This window comes from Nerophis ophidion, linkage group LG18 (genome assembly GCF_033978795.1).
Source record: "Nerophis ophidion isolate RoL-2023_Sa linkage group LG18, RoL_Noph_v1.0, whole genome shotgun sequence".
In the NCBI taxonomy this organism is placed as follows: domain Eukaryota; kingdom Metazoa; phylum Chordata; class Actinopteri; order Syngnathiformes; family Syngnathidae; genus Nerophis; species Nerophis ophidion.
In genome coordinates, this window is record NC_084628.1 from 30,427,237 (window position 1) to 30,444,304 (window position 17,068).

General features: G+C 45.1%; 2 protein-coding genes across 4 annotated transcripts in view; both read right to left on the minus strand.

Annotated features, from left to right (window-relative positions):
- The window catches only part of LOC133537103 (glutamate receptor ionotropic, kainate 1), a 132,154-nt gene that overhangs the window by 100,100 nt on the left and 14,986 nt on the right, over window positions 1-17,068 (minus strand). The window contains exons 1-2 of one of the 3 annotated variants that reach the window (XM_061877966.1): window positions 14,637-14,761; window positions 14,304-14,565 (exon numbers count right to left, since the gene is read on the minus strand). In XM_061877966.1, coding sequence (XP_061733950.1) covers window positions 14,304-14,388 — 85 coding nt within the window. In that variant the 5' untranslated portion in view covers window positions 14,389-14,565; window positions 14,637-14,761. Of the gene's footprint in view, window positions 1-14,303; window positions 14,762-17,068 lie in introns of those variants that run through there. The other 2 variants (XM_061877967.1, XM_061877968.1) reach the window with 2 other exon arrangements.
- LOC133537105 (claudin-like protein ZF-A89) overlaps window positions 14,746-17,068 on the minus strand; it is a 30,052-nt gene continuing 27,729 nt past the window's right edge. Inside the window, exon 2 of the mRNA XM_061877971.1 lies at window positions 14,746-14,761. The gene's annotated coding sequence lies outside the window, so the exon portion shown is untranslated. The remainder of the gene's footprint in view (window positions 14,762-17,068) is intronic.

Below are 17,068 nucleotides of genomic sequence, written 5' to 3' on the forward strand. Positions count from 1 at the left end.
CTCATATGGAAACAGGGTTTATACATGGCTGCTACCGCAAAAGGCTCACCTGGATTATATTAATAAATTGAGTACTCAATCAAGAGTCAAATTATTGTGTAACCTTAGTGATATACTGGCATGTTTACATTTTAAAAGATTGCAAGATCACATGATTTGGTTCGCTGGCAGCGAGCGCCGTGCATTGTTTATTGCGACGTAACAAAGAAATGTACTCGGATTTGTGCGAGCGCACACTTTACAGGGATCTGAGCCAAGTAAAAAAAAAATGGAGTAATTGAAAAATATCAGGGAGCCCTTTGGGGGGGTTTGAGCTATTTCACCATTTTAAAGATGCTTTGGAAGGCATTTCTTACACAGAAGTTGTCAAACATGAAAAAAAAACACGTACTATCTATTAGAAGCTGTATCATGTGTCCTGTTCAGTATTACTAACACCATAAATAATCCCAGAGTGTAACACAGTAATAACAGATTGTGCGATAACATCTACAATTATCATTGTGTGTTTGTATACTGAAACAAAAATGACACTATTTGTATTATTCACCCACAAAGACTCCTGGCTAGTGCTGTTAAAGACCAGTGAATATTATTTCACTTGTGAGTTTGTAATATCGCCACACGGCCATCATGATATTTGCTTTGGTAGTCTAGTCCTCCAACAGGTCTTTGATCTCCCATTACCGGGGAAAAGAGGCGAAGAAGAAGTCATTTCTGTGTAGGAACATTTGGATCCTGATGGAATTATTGGCTTGTGTGCGCTCTATTTAGGTCGTACACCCAAGGTTTCTTACAAAAATACATTTTAGTATTGTATTTAATTTTAGCTTCAAGTACTCTGATACCTGAGCTGAATTTCGTATCGGAACATCCCAATCTTTGATTGAGTGATTCTTTGTTTTACCACTAGTTGGAGCCGTAGTAAGACTACAGTTTGAGAATCACTGGACTAGACGAATATCGGTATTCCGCTAAATAGCAGACATCTGGGATCAGATCCTGGTCAGTATGTACAAAACACAAAACCAGGGAAGTTGTCACATTGTGTAAATGGTAAATAAAAACAGAATACAATGATTTGCCAATCCTTTTTAGCTTATATTCAATTGAAGAGACTGCAAAGACAAGATACTTGACGTTCCAACTGGAAAACTTGATTTTTTGCAAATATTAGCTAATTTGGAATTTGATGCCTGCAACACGTTTCAAAAAATCTGGCACAAGTTGCAAAAGAGACTGAAAAAGTTGAGTAATGCTCATCAAACACTTACTTGGAACATCTCACAGGTGAACAGGCTAATTGGAAACAGGTGGGTGCCATGATCAGGTATAAAAGCAGCTTCCATGAAATGCTCAGTCATTCACAAACAAGGATTGGGAAAGCCTTCCCGGTAAGGTTTATTCAGGTGTACTGGAGAGGAGGCTACGTCGGATAGTCGAACCTCGGATTCAGGAGGAACAGTGTGGTTTTCGTCCTGGTCGTGGAACTGTGGACCAGCTCTATACTCTCGGCAGGGTTCTTGAGGGTGCATGGGAGTTTGCCCAACCAGTCTACATGTGCTTTGTGGACTTGGAGAAGGCATTCGACCGTGTCCCTCGGGAAGTCCTGTGGGGAGTGCTCAGAGAGTATGGGGTATCGGACTGTCTTATTGTGGCGGTCCGTTCCCTGTACGATCAGTGCCAGAGCTTGGTCCGCATTGCCGGCAGTAAGTCGAACACATTTCCAGTGAGGGTTGGACTCCGCCAAGGCTGTCCTTTGTCACCGATTCTGTTCATAACTTTTATGGACAGAATTTCTAGGCGCAGTCAAGGCGTTGAGGGGTTCCGGTTTGGTAACCGCAGGATTAGGTCTCTGCTTTTTGCAGATGATGTGGTCCTGATGGCTTCATCTGACCGGGATCTTCAGCTCTCGCTGGATCGGTTCGCAGCCGAGTGTGAAGCGACCGGAATGAGAATCAGCACCTCCAAGTCCGAGTCCATGGTTCTCGCCCGGAAAAGGGTGGAGTGCCATCTCCGGGTTGGGGAGGAGACCCTGCCCCAAGTGGAGGAGTTCAAGTACCTAGGAGTCTTGTTCACGAGTGAGGGAAGAGTGGATCGTGAGATCAACAGGCGGATCGGTGCGGCGTCTTCAGTAATGCGGACGTTGTACCGGTCCGTTGTGGTGAAGAAGGAGCTGAGCCGGAAGGCAAAGCTCTCAATTTACCGGTCGATCTACGTTCCCATCCTCACCTATGGTCATGAGCTTTGGGTCATGACCAAAAGGATAAGATCACGGGTACAAGCGGCCGAAATGAGTTTCCTCCGCCGTGTGGCGGGTCTCTCCCTTAGAGATAGGGTGAGAAGCTCTGCCATCCGGGAGGAACTCAAAGTAAAGCCGCTGCTCCTTCACATCGAGAGGAGCCAGATGAGGTGGTTCGGGCATCTGGTCAGGATGCCACCCGAACGCCTCCCTAGGGAGGTGTTTAGGGCACGTCCAACCGGTAGGAGGCCACGGGGAAGACCAAGGACACGTTGGGAAGACTATGTCTCCCGGCTGGCCTGGGAACGCCTCGGAATCCCCCGGGAAGAGCTAGACGAAGTGGCTGGGGAGAGGGAAGTCTGGATTTCCCTGCTTAGGCTGTTGCCCCCGCGACCCGACCTCGGATAAGCGGAAGATGATGGATGGATGGATGGATGGATTGGGAAAGGGTCACCACTTTGTCAACAAATGCCTGAGCAAATTTTTTAAGAACATTTCTCAACCAGCTATTACAAGGAACTTAGGGATTTCTCCATCTCCGCGCTGTAATATCATCAAATGGTTCAGAGAATCTGGCGAAATCACTGCACGTAAGTCATGATATTACGGACCTTCGATCCCTCAGATGGCACTGCATCAAAAAGCAACATCAGTGTGTAAAAGATATCACCACATGGGCTCAGGAACACTCCAGAAAACCACTGTCAGTAACTGCAGTTGGTCGCTACATCTGTAAGTGCAAGTTAAAATTCTACTGTGCTGTGGTGAACTGAATTTTCCTTGTTTTTTCTGTGTTGGTTTGCACGTCATGTTGACTCTCGCTCTCGCCCACAGTCTGGAGTGCAGCTGACGCTGGGCAATCTTGCACACCTGAACTTGATTAAAGGTGGCCTATTTAGTCTGGGTGCTGACGGCCTGTCAGTGCTGAAACTTTGTGTCCACTGCAAGTTTCAACTCATATGTGTCTTGGCCTCCTTCACACTAGCAGTCTTTCTAGTCTGTCTTGTGCACCTCTCAGGTTTGCCTGTTATATCCTAGCCTTGTGTAGCGCCTTTAGTTAGCATTTTGTTTCTTTGTTTTACTTCGTTTTTTTAAGTAAATTATCCTAGCTCCGTCTAGCGTCCTTATTTTTGTACTTTGTACCCCTGTTTGGTATTTTTCCCAGCCTGTATTGTTCCTAGCTTTGTCTAGCACTTTCTGTTCTATTTTTGCTTGTTTGATATAGTTGTTCTTCATGGTGTGTTTTTGTATTTCCACCATCGCCTTTTGTTTTGGCTACGTCCCACTTCCACTAAAATAAAGGAAGAACTTTACTACAACCAAAATATGTCTCTGCATCCTTGGGATCGACTCTCATATTTCGTAACATCAATCAATCAATCAATCAATGTTTATTTATATAGCCCCAAATCACAAATGTCTCAAAGGACTGCACAAATCATTACGACTACAACATCCTCGGAAGAACCCACAAAAGGGCAAGGAAAACTCACACCCAGTGGGCAGGGAGAATTCACATTCAGTGGGACGCCAGCGACAATGCTGACTATGAGAAACCTTGGAGAGGACCTCAGATGTGGGCAACCCCCCCCCTCTAGGGGACCGAAAGCAATGGATGTCGAGCGGGTCTAACATGATACTGTGAAAGTTCAATCCATAGTGGCTCCAAGACAGCAGTGAGAGTCCCGTCCACAGGAAACCATCTCAAGCGGATCAGCAGCGTAGAGATGTCCCCAACCGATACAGGCGAGCGGTCCATCCTGGGTCCCGACGAGCGGTCCATCCTGGGTCTCGACTCTGGACAGTCAGTACTTCATCCATGGTCATCGGACCGGACCCCCTCCACAAGGGAGGGGGGGACATAGGAGAAAGAAAAGAAGCGGCAGATCAACTGGTCTAAAAAGGAGGTCTATTTAAAGGCTAGAGTATACAGATGAGTTTTAAGATGAGACTTAAATGCTTCTACTGAGGTAGCATCTCGAACTGTTACCGGGAGGGCATTCCAGAGTACTGGAGCCCGAACGGAAAACGCTCTGTAGCCCGCAGACTGTGCAAAGCCAAAGCAATTTATCAACAACAACGAGAAACGCCGCCGGCTTCGCTGGGCCTGAGCTCATCTAAGATGGACTGATGCAAAGTGGAAAAGTGTTCTGAGGTCTGACGAGTCCACATTTGAAATTGTTTTTGGAAACTGTGGACATCGTGTCGTCCGGACCAAAAATGAAAAGAACCATCCAGACTGTTCGAGGCGCAAAGTTCAAAAGCCAGCATCTGTGATGGTATGGGGGTGTATTAGTGCCCAAGGCATGGGTGACTTACACATCTGTGGAGGCCCCATTAATGCTGAAAGGTACATACAGGTTTTGGAGCAACGTTTTTTTCATGAACACAGTGGTAAACCTGCCAACTTTATTGCAATGTATGCTGCCATTAAATTCTAAGTTAATGATTATTAGCAAAAAAAGGAAGTTTCTGAGTGTGAACATTAAACATCTTGTCTTTGCAGTTTATTTAATTGATTATAAGTTGAAAAGGATTTGCAAATCATTGTATTCCGTTTTTATTTACCATTTACACAACGTGCTAACTTCACTGAATTCCTACTTGCGTACCTCGTCTATTTGAACCATATGTTCAGTGTCTAAATCGATCGAGCGGTTCTGATTAGCATCCGTCACTTTTAGGACCCTGCATTGGCCCCATGAAAGGGAGTCTTTTAGGGTCCGACAAGGACAGTCACGTAGTGTTTAACTTTCTCCTCCCTCTCCAACCAAGCTCACCCGGACCTTTCCAACTCGGACCCTGGCCAGCCCCAGAATGAATGAGGCGGTGAGAAGCCGCCTACGTCCCCCGTTTGATGTGGCGCACTGAGCTCTCTCTGTTGGACTGGTGACCCCTCGACATGAATAAATTAGGGATTGTGTTTTGGTCGGCGCATGAAGACGAACAGGGCGCGATGACATCATCAGTCAGATGTTGCAACTCCAGCGAGAGGAAACTCGCTCAGCATCTCATTGGCTCACCACCGTATTCGGGAGATTTCTGCATAAAGACGATTATTGTTTGTTTGCTGAAGCGCTTTAGTTTGGGAGCCGGGGGGGGGGGGGGGGGATTTAACCATTATTACCGACCTCGGCGAGAAGAGTGAAAGCCCGTCCCAATCTGACGCCGACACTCGCCAAGACACTGGGCTGTTAATTGGAGCGAGCCTGGCACCATATGGGAGAGATTACCATGCGATGAGAATGGCAAAGATTAGGTCTCCCGGAGACTCGCAGATGATTGAGACAGATTAGCGGCATAGAGCACAGATTGACACGGGACAAGTGCGGAGGTGGCGGCATCCGAAACCTGCTCGCCTGTGAGGTTACACAACGGATGTCAAGCACCGCTCTGCTGACGGTTAAAGGCCTACTGAAACCCACTACTACCAACCACGCAGTCTGATAGTTTATGATGAAATATTAACATTGCAACACATGCCAATACGGCCGGTTTAGTTTACTAAACTGCAATTTTAAATTTCCCGCGGAGTTTCTTGTTGAAATCGTCGCGGAATGATGACGCGGGACGTCACGGACTATCAGGAAATTTTAGCGCACCACCATTTGCGGCTAAAAGTCGTCTCTTTTCATCGCGCAATTAAACAGTATTCTGGACATCTGTGTTGCTGAATCTTTTGCAATTTGTTCAATTAATAATGGAGACTATAAAGAACAATGCTGTTGGTGGAAAACGGTGTATTGCAGCTGTCTTTAGCACCGAGACACAGCCGGTGTTTCTTTGTTTTTAACACAGAGCGGTAAAGCAAACGTTTTTCTCTACGTCAACCAGAATGTTTTTGGATGGGAAAATTGTGATATATATCTTACAGGAGACATTATTGGATTATTTGTCCTCCTGCAGTAGCTGTTTAAAAGGCAGCTGTGAGCTTGGCTCCTCGGTTTCTCTCTGAGACACTGCGTGTTCACCGCAGTCAACCGACCTCGAGGTATGTCTTTACAATCTCACTAAAACACTATTAAAACAATAAGCAGATAAGGGATCTTCCAGAATTATCCTAGTAAATGTGTCTAATTACATCTGAAACGCTCACACTGCCGCCGCCCGGAGCCGTCGCTTTTTATTTTATTTTATTTATTTATTTTTTTTCTAGTCCTTCGCTATCAATATCATCTTCCACAAATATTTCATCCTCGCTCAAATTAATGGGGAAATTGTTGTTTTCTCAGTCCGAATAGCTCTTGCTGCTGGAGGCTCCCATTAAAAACAATGTGAGGACGTGAGGAACCCTCACCCTTGTGACGTCATCGTCTGCGACTTCCGGTAAAGGCAAGGCTTTTTTTTTATCAGCACCATAAGTTGCGAACGTTATCGTCGATGTTCTCTACTAAATCCTTTCAGCAAAAATATGGCAATATCGGGAAATGATCAAGTATGACACATAGAATGGACCTGCTATCCCCGTTTAAATAAGAAAATCTCATTTCAGTAGGCCTTTAAAGGGACTTGGTCCGCCAAGCAGCCATCGGTTGTTTGAATGCAGTTCTGGATTTGTTTCTGGTAAAGGGAAGGGAGGGGGGATGGGTACCGTTCACATTTGAACCAAAATGGTATCCTGGTACCTGGGAATCGCTACTTGGACTCAACGGTACCTATCTTTGCTGCTTTTCTGTGTGTTGCAATAATTATTTATTCAAAATAATAATTTGCTGATTAGAGCTGCATTTCTAGGACATTTTTTGCAAAATACAAGCCATTTTTCTAAAAACTTTGTTAAAGTACATTTGCGACTTGTAGGTGTTTTCATGAAATGATGTTTTGCGTCATGAGCCGTAAAATCTCATACCACGAGACTTCGCTTTGAAGTAGATATTGCTGCCACTGCTCCATGATATCAATAAAAGACGAAGGCAGCGGGTGACCGCTCAAAGGCAACGTCCTCCTGGCCCCCTGAACATTGTTTGGGCATGCGGGTCTCGCCGAGCCAGCGGGTTGGCCTCTATTACGAGGAAGGGATCCGCGAGACGGCCTCGCTCCCCCCACGGCCGGTCGATTGGAAAGTTACGGCCCCCTTGACATTGTTCAGGCATGTGGGTCTCTCCGAGACTGCAGGTCTGTCTCTTTTGCAGGAAAGGGACCTGAGAGACGGCCTGGTGCGGCGGTGCCGCCTCTCTCTAACCCCGGTTGGCCGATTGTAGATTTACTGCCCCCTTAACTGTTTGGGCATATGGGTCTGTCCGAGCCAGCAGGTCGACCTCTGTTGCGTGGAAGGGACCCGCGGAATGACCTCGTGCTGCGGTGCCACCTCGCTCCTCCTCGGCCGGCTGATTGGAGTTTTACTGACCCCTTGAAATTGTTCTGCCAAGTGGGTCTCTCCGAGCCTGCAGGTCTGTGTCTTTTGCAGGGAAGGTACCTGCGAGACTGCCTGGTGCGGCGGTGTCGCCTCTCTCCACCCCGGTCGGCCAATTGGAGATTTATGTCCCCCTTAAAGGCCTACTTAGCGGCGGTTTAGCTCGGTTGGTAGAGTGGCCGTGCCAGCAACTTGAGGGTTGCAGGTTCGATTCCCGCCTCCGCCATCCTAGTCACTGCCGTTGTGTCCTTGGGCAAGACACTTTACCCACCTGCTCCCAGTGCCACCCACACTGGTTTGAATGTAACTTAGATATTGGGTTTCACTATGTAAAGCGCTTTGAGTCACTAGAGAAAAAGCGCTATATAAATATAATTCACTTCACTTCACTACTGAAATGAGATTTTCTTATTTAAACTGGGATAGCAAGTCAATACTATGTGTCATACTTGATCGTTTCGCAATATTGCCATATTTTTGCTGAAAGGATTTAGTAGAGAACATCGACGATAAAGTTCGCAACGTTTGGTCGCTAATAAAAAAGTCTTGCCTGTACCAGAAGTAGCGAGAGCGTTTCGAAACGAGAAAGCGACGATTTCCCCATTAATTTGAGCGAGGATGAAAGATTTGTGGATGAGGATAGTGAGAGTGAAGGACTAGGAAAAAAAAAGGCGAGGGCAGTGGGAGCGATTCAGATGTTATTAGACACATTTACTAGGATAATTCTGGAAAATCCCTTATCTGCTTATTGTGTTACTAGTGTTTTAGTGAGATTATATGGTACCTGAAAGTCGGAGGGGTGTGGCCACGGGTGTGGTGACCGCCAGTGTCTCCGGTGGGAGGAGGTAATAGTCCGCAGCTGCAGGAAGACGCAAGCTCCGCTCATGTCTACGGTAAGAACCGACTTATTGCACAATTTTCTCACCGAAACCTGCCGGTTGACATGTGGTCAGGAACCATGTTCGCTCGACCGCTCTGTTCCATAGTAAAGCTTCACCTTCGGGAATGTAAACAAGGAAACACTGGCTGTGTTTGTGTTGCTAAAGACAGCTGTAATACACCGCTTCCCACCTGCATCTTTCTTCTTTGACTTCGCCACTATTAATTGAACAAATTGCAAAAGATTCAGCAACACAGATGTCCAAAATACTGTGTAATTATGCGATTAAAGCAGATGACTTTTAGCCATGATCGGTACTGGAAGAACATGTCCGCCACAACAGGTGACGTCACGCGCACGCGTCATCATTCGCGTCATCATTCCGCGACGTTTTCAACAGGATACTTCGCGATAAAATTAAAATTGCAATTTAGTTAACTAAACCGGCCGTATTGGCATGTGTTACAATGTTAAGATTTCATCATTGATGTATAAACTATCAGACTGCGTGGTCGGTAGCAGTGGGTTTCAGTAGGCATTTAACTGTTTGGGCATGCATGGGGGTCTCTCCGAGCCAGCGGGTCGACCTTTGTTGCGTGGTGGTGCCACCTCGCTCATCCTAGGCCGGCCGATTGGAGTTTTACTGCCCTCTTGAAATTGTTCGGGCAAGTGGGTCGGCCTCTATTGCGGAGAAGGCACCCGCGATACAGCCCGGTGGGGCGGTGCCAACTCTCTCCACCCCGCCCGGCCAATTGGAGATTTATGTCCCCCTTAGTTGTTCAGGCATGTAAGGCTCCCTGAGCTTGCGGGTTGGCCACTATTGCGCGGAAGGGACCCACGAGATGGCCCGGTAAGGAGATGCCGCCCCTCTCAACCCCGGCCAGCCGATTGGAGATTTATGTCCCCCTACTTGTTCAGGCATGTAAGTCTCCCTGAGCTTCCGGGTCGGACTCTATTGCGGGGAAGAGACCCGTGAGATGGCCCGGTAGGGTGATGCCACTTCGGCCCCCCCCCCCAGCTGGCTGATTGGAGATTTACTTCCCCCTTGACAATGTTCGGGCATGTGGGTTTTTCAGAGCCTGTGGGTCGGCCTCTATTGCGCGAAAGGGACCCACGAGATGGCCCGGTAAGGAGATGCCGCCCCTCTCCACCCGGCCAGCCGATTGGAGATTTATGTCCCCCTTAATTGTTCAGGAAAGTAAGTCTCCCTGAGCTTGCGGGTCGGCCTCTATTGCGGGGAAGAGACCCGTGAGATGGCCCGGTCAGGAGATGCCGCCTCTCTCCACTCCAACCGGCCGATTGGAGATTTACTGCCCCTTTAACTGTTTGGGTATATGGGTCTATCCGAGCCAGCGAGTCTGCCTCTATTGCGGGGAATGGACCCGCGAGGTGGCCCGTTAGGGCGATGCCACTTCGGCCCCCCCCAGTTTGCTTATTGGAGATTTCCTCCCCCCTTGACAATGTTCAGGCATGTGGGTTTTTCAGAGCCTGTGGGGTCGGCCTCTATTGCGAGGAAGGGACCCGCGAGATGGCCTGGTGGGGCGATGCCGCCTCACTCGTATCCCTGCCGGCCGATTGGAGATTTACTGCCCTCTTGAAATTGTTCGGGCAAGTGGGTCTTTCCGAGCCTGCGGTTCGACCTCTATTGTGGGAAAGGGACCTGCGAGACGCCACGGGGGGGGGGGGCGGGGGATGGGGGGTCACAGCACAGCCGCCTTGCTCGCCCCCGGATGGCCGATCGGAAGAAAGACCAAGTCTGACCTTGTTATCCCGCATTACCGCCCAGCCGGTTCGGTGTTCAGTTGACCTCTACGCAAAACAATTGTTTCCATCCTGCTTTTTAGAAACATTTCAATATTGAAAGGCCACGGGGAAGACCCAGGACACGTTGGGAAGACTATGTCTCTCGGCTGGCCTGGGAACGCTTCGGGATCCCCCGGGAAGAGCTAGACGAAGTGTCCGGGGAGAGGGAAGTCTGGGCTTCCCTGCTTAGGCTGTTGCCCCCGCGACCCGACCTCACATAAGCGGAAGAAGATGGATGGATTGATGGATGGAATGTCTCAAAAAAAACCTAATGATATCGCAAAAATGTTTCAGTGATATTTGAAAGGTTTTTCGAAGTGTGGGTGTTTCCATTACCAGTTTCTTATTGTGATTTTTAGGTTCTGAACATTTCTAGGGGTAATGAAAACACAGCGACTGACAACTGCTGTTCAGTTGATATATCTTATCGTATTATTTTTTATTGATTTGAAGGTATGACATTAGGTTGCAATTAAGTCCAAAATGTTATATGGCAGTAGTGCGTATAATTTATGGTGTTTATTTTTTATTTTTTGTTGCCCCCGAAAAGTGTTAATACTGTAAGAATTGTACTTATTATGCACCAGCTGTATTATCCAACGTGCATTTTCGCTGTAGTTTTTATTAACAAATTTAAATACATAAATGGGTTGTACTTGTATAGCGCTTATCTACCTTCAAGGTACTCAAAGCGCTTTGGTGGTTTTTAAAATAATAAAGGACTCATGCTAATCTTTAGCATATCAATAGCAAAGCCAATGTACATTAGCATTAACCTTGCACATTTTTAGGAAAAGTGGAGCTTTACAATACCAACGTTTAAGTGTTTTCTGAGTCAGTTTCTTTGTTGGCATTGGAAATCGCTAAATTACCCAGATTTAGTTTGTCGGAGTCAGCTCTCAGTGCTCCCAGTCCCTTGTTGATAGTATTACAATTTTGAAAATGATCCAAAGTACACTCGTTAAAGATAAAAAAGAAAACTTTTACCAGTGATTAATCACAAGTTAACTACGGAAAAAAAAATGAATAAACGGGATTAAAGACTTGAATCGTTTGACAGCCCGAACTATATGTTAACTTATTAGACCAAAAATGGTCAGACAAAGATTTTCCAAATAGGGGTTTTTACCTCTTTTGACCTCGGGGCCCAACTTTTCCACTACACAGGGGCCCACTCAAATATGACCTCTGAATTAGTAATCTTATTTGAATCATATTCAATCATTACATCTGACTTACTCACAATTGTCAGATGATATAAAAGCATGTGTTAATCCAAACAAAAACCTGTAACACTTAAACCTTAGGCTTAGGTCAGGCTGATTAGAAGAATAGGTACTAACAAAATATACTGCATCAGAAGGGACTGGTAAATAAGTGAATACAAATAAATGCACACACAAATATGTTGCGCTAAATGTAATAAATGATGTTCATAATAAATGTTTCCTAAGTCAACTTATATAGCAAATAGAAATACAGCTTCACCACATTAGTCATCATTTTTGCGCTTAAATAACTTCTCTATGACTATAGCTTGGTTGGTTTGTTATTGTCATTACTGCCACAAGTGGTGGAAAAGTGTATTACAACTGAGTACGGACCACAGGTATGTTTTGGTGGCCCTCCAGGAGGTGTGGTTGTGCGCGTTTGCGTCAGAAATTAAGAGTGTTTCTGCGTCTACCGCTAATTATGTGCCGCCTGACAACTCTTTCTTGTCGTCTTTGGAAGCGCTCTCTGTTAGCTCAGATGACTCTCGGCCGCCCCGCTCGTCATTCTGTGTGTGTCTGTTTTCCCGTGGCTGTGTGCCAAACTGGCCAGTCGTGATGCGTTCACATGCATCCGTGGTCCTCTGACGCGCTCAGTCCACATGGACCTGAGTGGCAGCAGAATGCCAGAGTGGATTAACATGGTTTTGGAACCCAACACAGACCCTGGGGATAATGACCATTATTTCTAGCATTGAAACTACAAGTCCAGGCAGGATATGCTAACTGGAAGTCTTATTAAGATCTGGTTTTGGAATGACTTGTTTTATTGAGGACCACATCACAACTATGGCTGCCCTCAGAGGGCCATTTAAATGATTTAAAGGACCACATGGAAGACCACATTAAATGACATTGCAGTCCAATTTAAATAATGTGGCAGGCCACGTTTAATGATGTGGCAAACCACATCAAATGATGTACCAGACCATATTGAATGACAAGGCAGGCCATATAAAAGAATGAGACTTACCAAATAAAATGTGTTAGGCCACATTAAATGGTGTGGCTGACGACATTGAATGATGTGGAAGGTAGGACACTTTGAATGATGTGACAGGCCGCTTAATTAAGAGCCAGACCACATAAATTAAGTGCCAGACTGTATTGAATGACGTGGTAGGCCAAATTGAATAATGTGACGGGCCACATTTAAATTTTGTTCCAAGCAATACTGAATAATGTGGCAGTCCAGACTGAATAACGTGACTGGCCACAGTCAATTATGGCACAGGCCATTTTAAATGAAGTGGCGGACAACATTAACTGACACGGCAAGCCACTTTGAATCAGTGGCAGGCCATGTTAATTATGTGCCAGACCGTATTGTATGACTTCGCAGGCAACATTGAATAAGGTGACGGGGCATGTGCCAGACCGTGTTGAATGACCTGGCAGGCCAATGTAAAATGTGGCATGCCACACTCAATGATGTTGCATATAACATTGGTTGAGGTAGCAGACCCCATTGAATAAAGTGATGGGCAACAACAAATTTTGTTGCAGGCCACAATAAATAATGCGGTGGTCCACTTTGAATGAGGTTGCAGGTCATATTTAGTATGTGCCAGATCGAATTGAATCATGCCACAGGCCACATGGAATAATGTGATGGGCCACTTTAAATCATGTGCCAGACCGTATTGAATGATGTGGCAGGCCATTTAAAAAAAATTGGTAGGCCACGATAACTTATGTTGCAGACAACATTGGATGAAGTGGCAGACCACATTGAATAACATGATAGGCCACTATAAATATTGCAGGCCAATTAAATTACGCGGCGGACCACATTGAGTGACAGGCAAGCCAGGTTGAATGACGTGGCAGATTACATTAAGTATCTGCAAGACCGAATTGAATCATGCCGCAGGCCACGATGAATAATGTGATGGGCTACCTTAAATCATGTGCCAGACCGTATTGAATGATGTGGCAGGCCATCTAAAAAAAATTGGTAGGCCACTCTAATTGATGTAGCGGACAACATTGGGTGACGTGGCTGACCACATTGAATAACATGATAGGCCACCATAAATGTTGCAGGCCAATTAAATTATGCGGCGGACCACATTGAGTGACACAGCAAGCCACTTTGAATGATGGGGCAGATTACATTAAGTATGTGCAAGACTGAGTTGAATGATGTCGCAGGCCAAAATGAAAATAATGTGAAGGTCCACTTTAAATAGTGTGCCAGATCGTATTGAATGAATGGGCAGGCCATTTAAAAACATTTGGTAGGCCACTTTAATGAGGTTGAAGACAACATTGGATAATGTGGCAGACCACATTAAATTATGTTGCATACCAAATGATGTGGTAGACTATATTGAATGACGCGGCAGACCACATTAAATAACGTGGCGGGCCAGATCTGGACCCCGGGCCTTAAACTTGAGACCTGTACTTTAAATGATTTGTCAATGTGGTTACTTTAGAACGGGGAGTTCCAACAGGGTGGTATAGTCAAAAATCAAGAGGACACACACAGGTACCATTTTGATATTTGGCTTTTGTAAACGAGGCAGAGTTTTACATATCAGCAACAACACGCTTCATTTTTAGTCGTTACTTGATCATATTATTTAACTTTTCTTGTTAGGTTTTTTATCATAGTGCGGGTGCGATGCCACCTTAAAGGAGAGCTGCGGGCTGATATTTGGACACCCCTAACTAAGTCTCCACAACATTTTGAAGTTTTTGTTACTGTTGTTCCGCTACAGGAAGACTTTCTGAAAAGAGATGACGACTCACCAATCCTCAAGACCTGCTGCCAACTGAGCCAGAACTCTGCTATCAAGGAGAGCAGAGACAGTAACAGTCCTTTCCTCTTTGCCATGGTCCTCCCCCGGGGGTCCTCAAGTACATGGATATCACTTTTCTTGCCCCAAATAACTCATGCTGAGATCTTGCTGGTCCTCGTATCACTGACGACCACAACAAACTGGCCCCCGGCGCGCATCCTTGGCTCACGTCTCATGATGGGGAGGAAAAAGAAACAGCAGTTGTTCTTTCGCTGCAATTAAAAACAACAAAAATACTTTAAAATCCTTCATGCGTCAAAAGGATTGTTGTGTCCCATTGTACCATCACGATAGCATCTTTTTTCCCGGCGCACAGTTGAATTGAGGGATGCAACTGAAGGAGGAGGAGGAGGAGGACCACCAGGATGCTCCAGCTGCCAAGTCAGCATTGCAAGGGCACACCATTTCCTGTTATGCATTTCAAAATAAACTTACCACAAGCAAACGCGTTCACTGAGTAATAAACATGTACGAGGTTGTAGTCATGAATTGTCTCAGATATGTATTGTAAGGCTATAATCGTTATTATTATCAAACGACGGGCTTTACAGAAAACTAACACTTTCCCGGAAGTATAAGCTCTTACTTTGAAAAGCACGTTTCCGTCGTTGGTGCCGTGTATTGTCGCCTCCCGTGCAGGCGCCCGATTCAGGGCACAGGCGAGCCGCTGATCCGCAAACATGGATACGTCGTGAAGATTAACTTCAAATCTGCCAGTGTGGTCGACCTCGACAACGTCTTTGCTTCGGTACACCGAGGAATGATGATTAAAATCTCTGCCTTGCGGTCCGTGACGCGAACGCAAATCTAATCTTCAAACCGCTCGCAGCCTTGAAGATTAACAGTCTCGAACAGCAGATTCGACAGAGTCTCAAAGTCAAATACAAATTTTATTTCTGTTCATTTAACTTACTTTCCCCCTTTAGAAACAGAATGGTACGAAGAAAAATGTTGCATATAGAGTTTTGAATATTATGTAGTCCCCAGGAAAGTGACCATTTTTGAAATGAGTTTATTTACTTTGGCGAAAGTGCTCATGGATACATTTTTGTGCTGAAATGTTTGCGTTTGTGCAACAGGAAGTCAAGCAAATTGGAGACTTTCTATCACCTGTTGGGGGATTATAGAAGACTTCCCCTATTTACAATCTCAAATTTGTTATTTGCTGACATCTAACGGTGAGTAAAAGTATTACTTTAAAGATGTAAACACTGGCTTGTTTCATTTTTTTCAAAGGCCTACTGAAACCCACTACTACCCACCACGCAGTCTGATAGTTTATATATCAATGATGAAATATTAACATTGCAACAAATACCAAAGGCCTTTTTAGTTTACTAAATTACAATTTTTAATTTCCCGGGAGTTTCATCTTCGAAACGTTGTGTAATGACGTGTACGCAAGACGTCACGTTTTTTTAGGAAGTATGAGCGCTGCACACACACACAGCTAAAAGTCGTCTGCTTTAACGGCATAATTACACAGTATTTTGGACATCTGTGTTGCTGAATCTTTTGCAATTTGTTCAATTAATGTTGGAGAAGTCACAGTAGAAAGATGGAGTTGGGAAGCTTTAGCCTTTAGCCACACAAACACACGGTGATTCCTTGTTTAAAATTCCTGGAGGTGAAACTTTCCTATGGATCAGAGCGCGGTCAAGCCAACATGGATCCCTACCAAATGTCAACCAGCAGGTTTCGGTGAGAAATTTGTGGTTAACAAGTCAGTTCTTTCCGGAGAAAAGCTGAGCTTGTGCCGTCCATAGCTGTCGTCGACTCCCCTGAGACACTGCGCGTGAAGACACCCGTGGACACACCCCTCCGACTATCAGGTACTATTTAACTCACTAAAACACTTGCAACACAATAGAAAGTTAAGGGATATCCCATAATTAACCTAGTAAATGTGTCTAAAAACATCGGAATCCGTCCCAATGCAATCGCGTTTCTTTTCTTTTCTAGTCCGTCACTATTAATATCCTCAAACACAAATCTTTCATCCTCGCTCAAATTAATGGGGAAATTGTCGTTTTTTCGGTCCGAATAGCACTTTTTGTTGGAGGCTCCCATTAAAAACAATGTGAATATGTGAGGAGCCATCACACGGGTGACGTCATCGTCTGCGACTTCCGGTAGAGGCAGGGCTTTTCTCTTAGCACCGAAAGTTGCAAACTAAATCCTTTCAGCAAAAATATGGCAATTTCGCGAAATGATCAAGTATGACACATAGAATGGACCTGCTATCCCCGTTTGAATAAGAAAATCTAATTTCAGTAGGCCTTTAAATCACACACCTAACTGTGATGGGATTCACGGCTCTTTAAAGGGAGCCGGATCTCGAGGAGCCGTTCAAAAGACTGGCTCGTTATTATGATGTAGATCAGAATAATTACATTTTCACAAACATTAAAAGGTTTGAAAATGATTCCGAAATATTGGCTAAAATGTTGTTTTTAGTTGTTTTCATTGTGAATATTCACTGCTCACTAGTTTGGATTTTTCCCTCACCTAAAAAAATGTGCAGAATTGTAACAAAAAACAAAATAAGTAATAATTAAATGAAAATAAGTACAAATGAAATGTATTAATGCATACAGAAAATATGAATAAAACATTTACCAACAGTAGGACATAATAAAAATTGGCAGGGTACACAACTGTACTACCATACCTGATGTGTGTACGTTTGAACTACCACCCTTTAGAATAATCCCC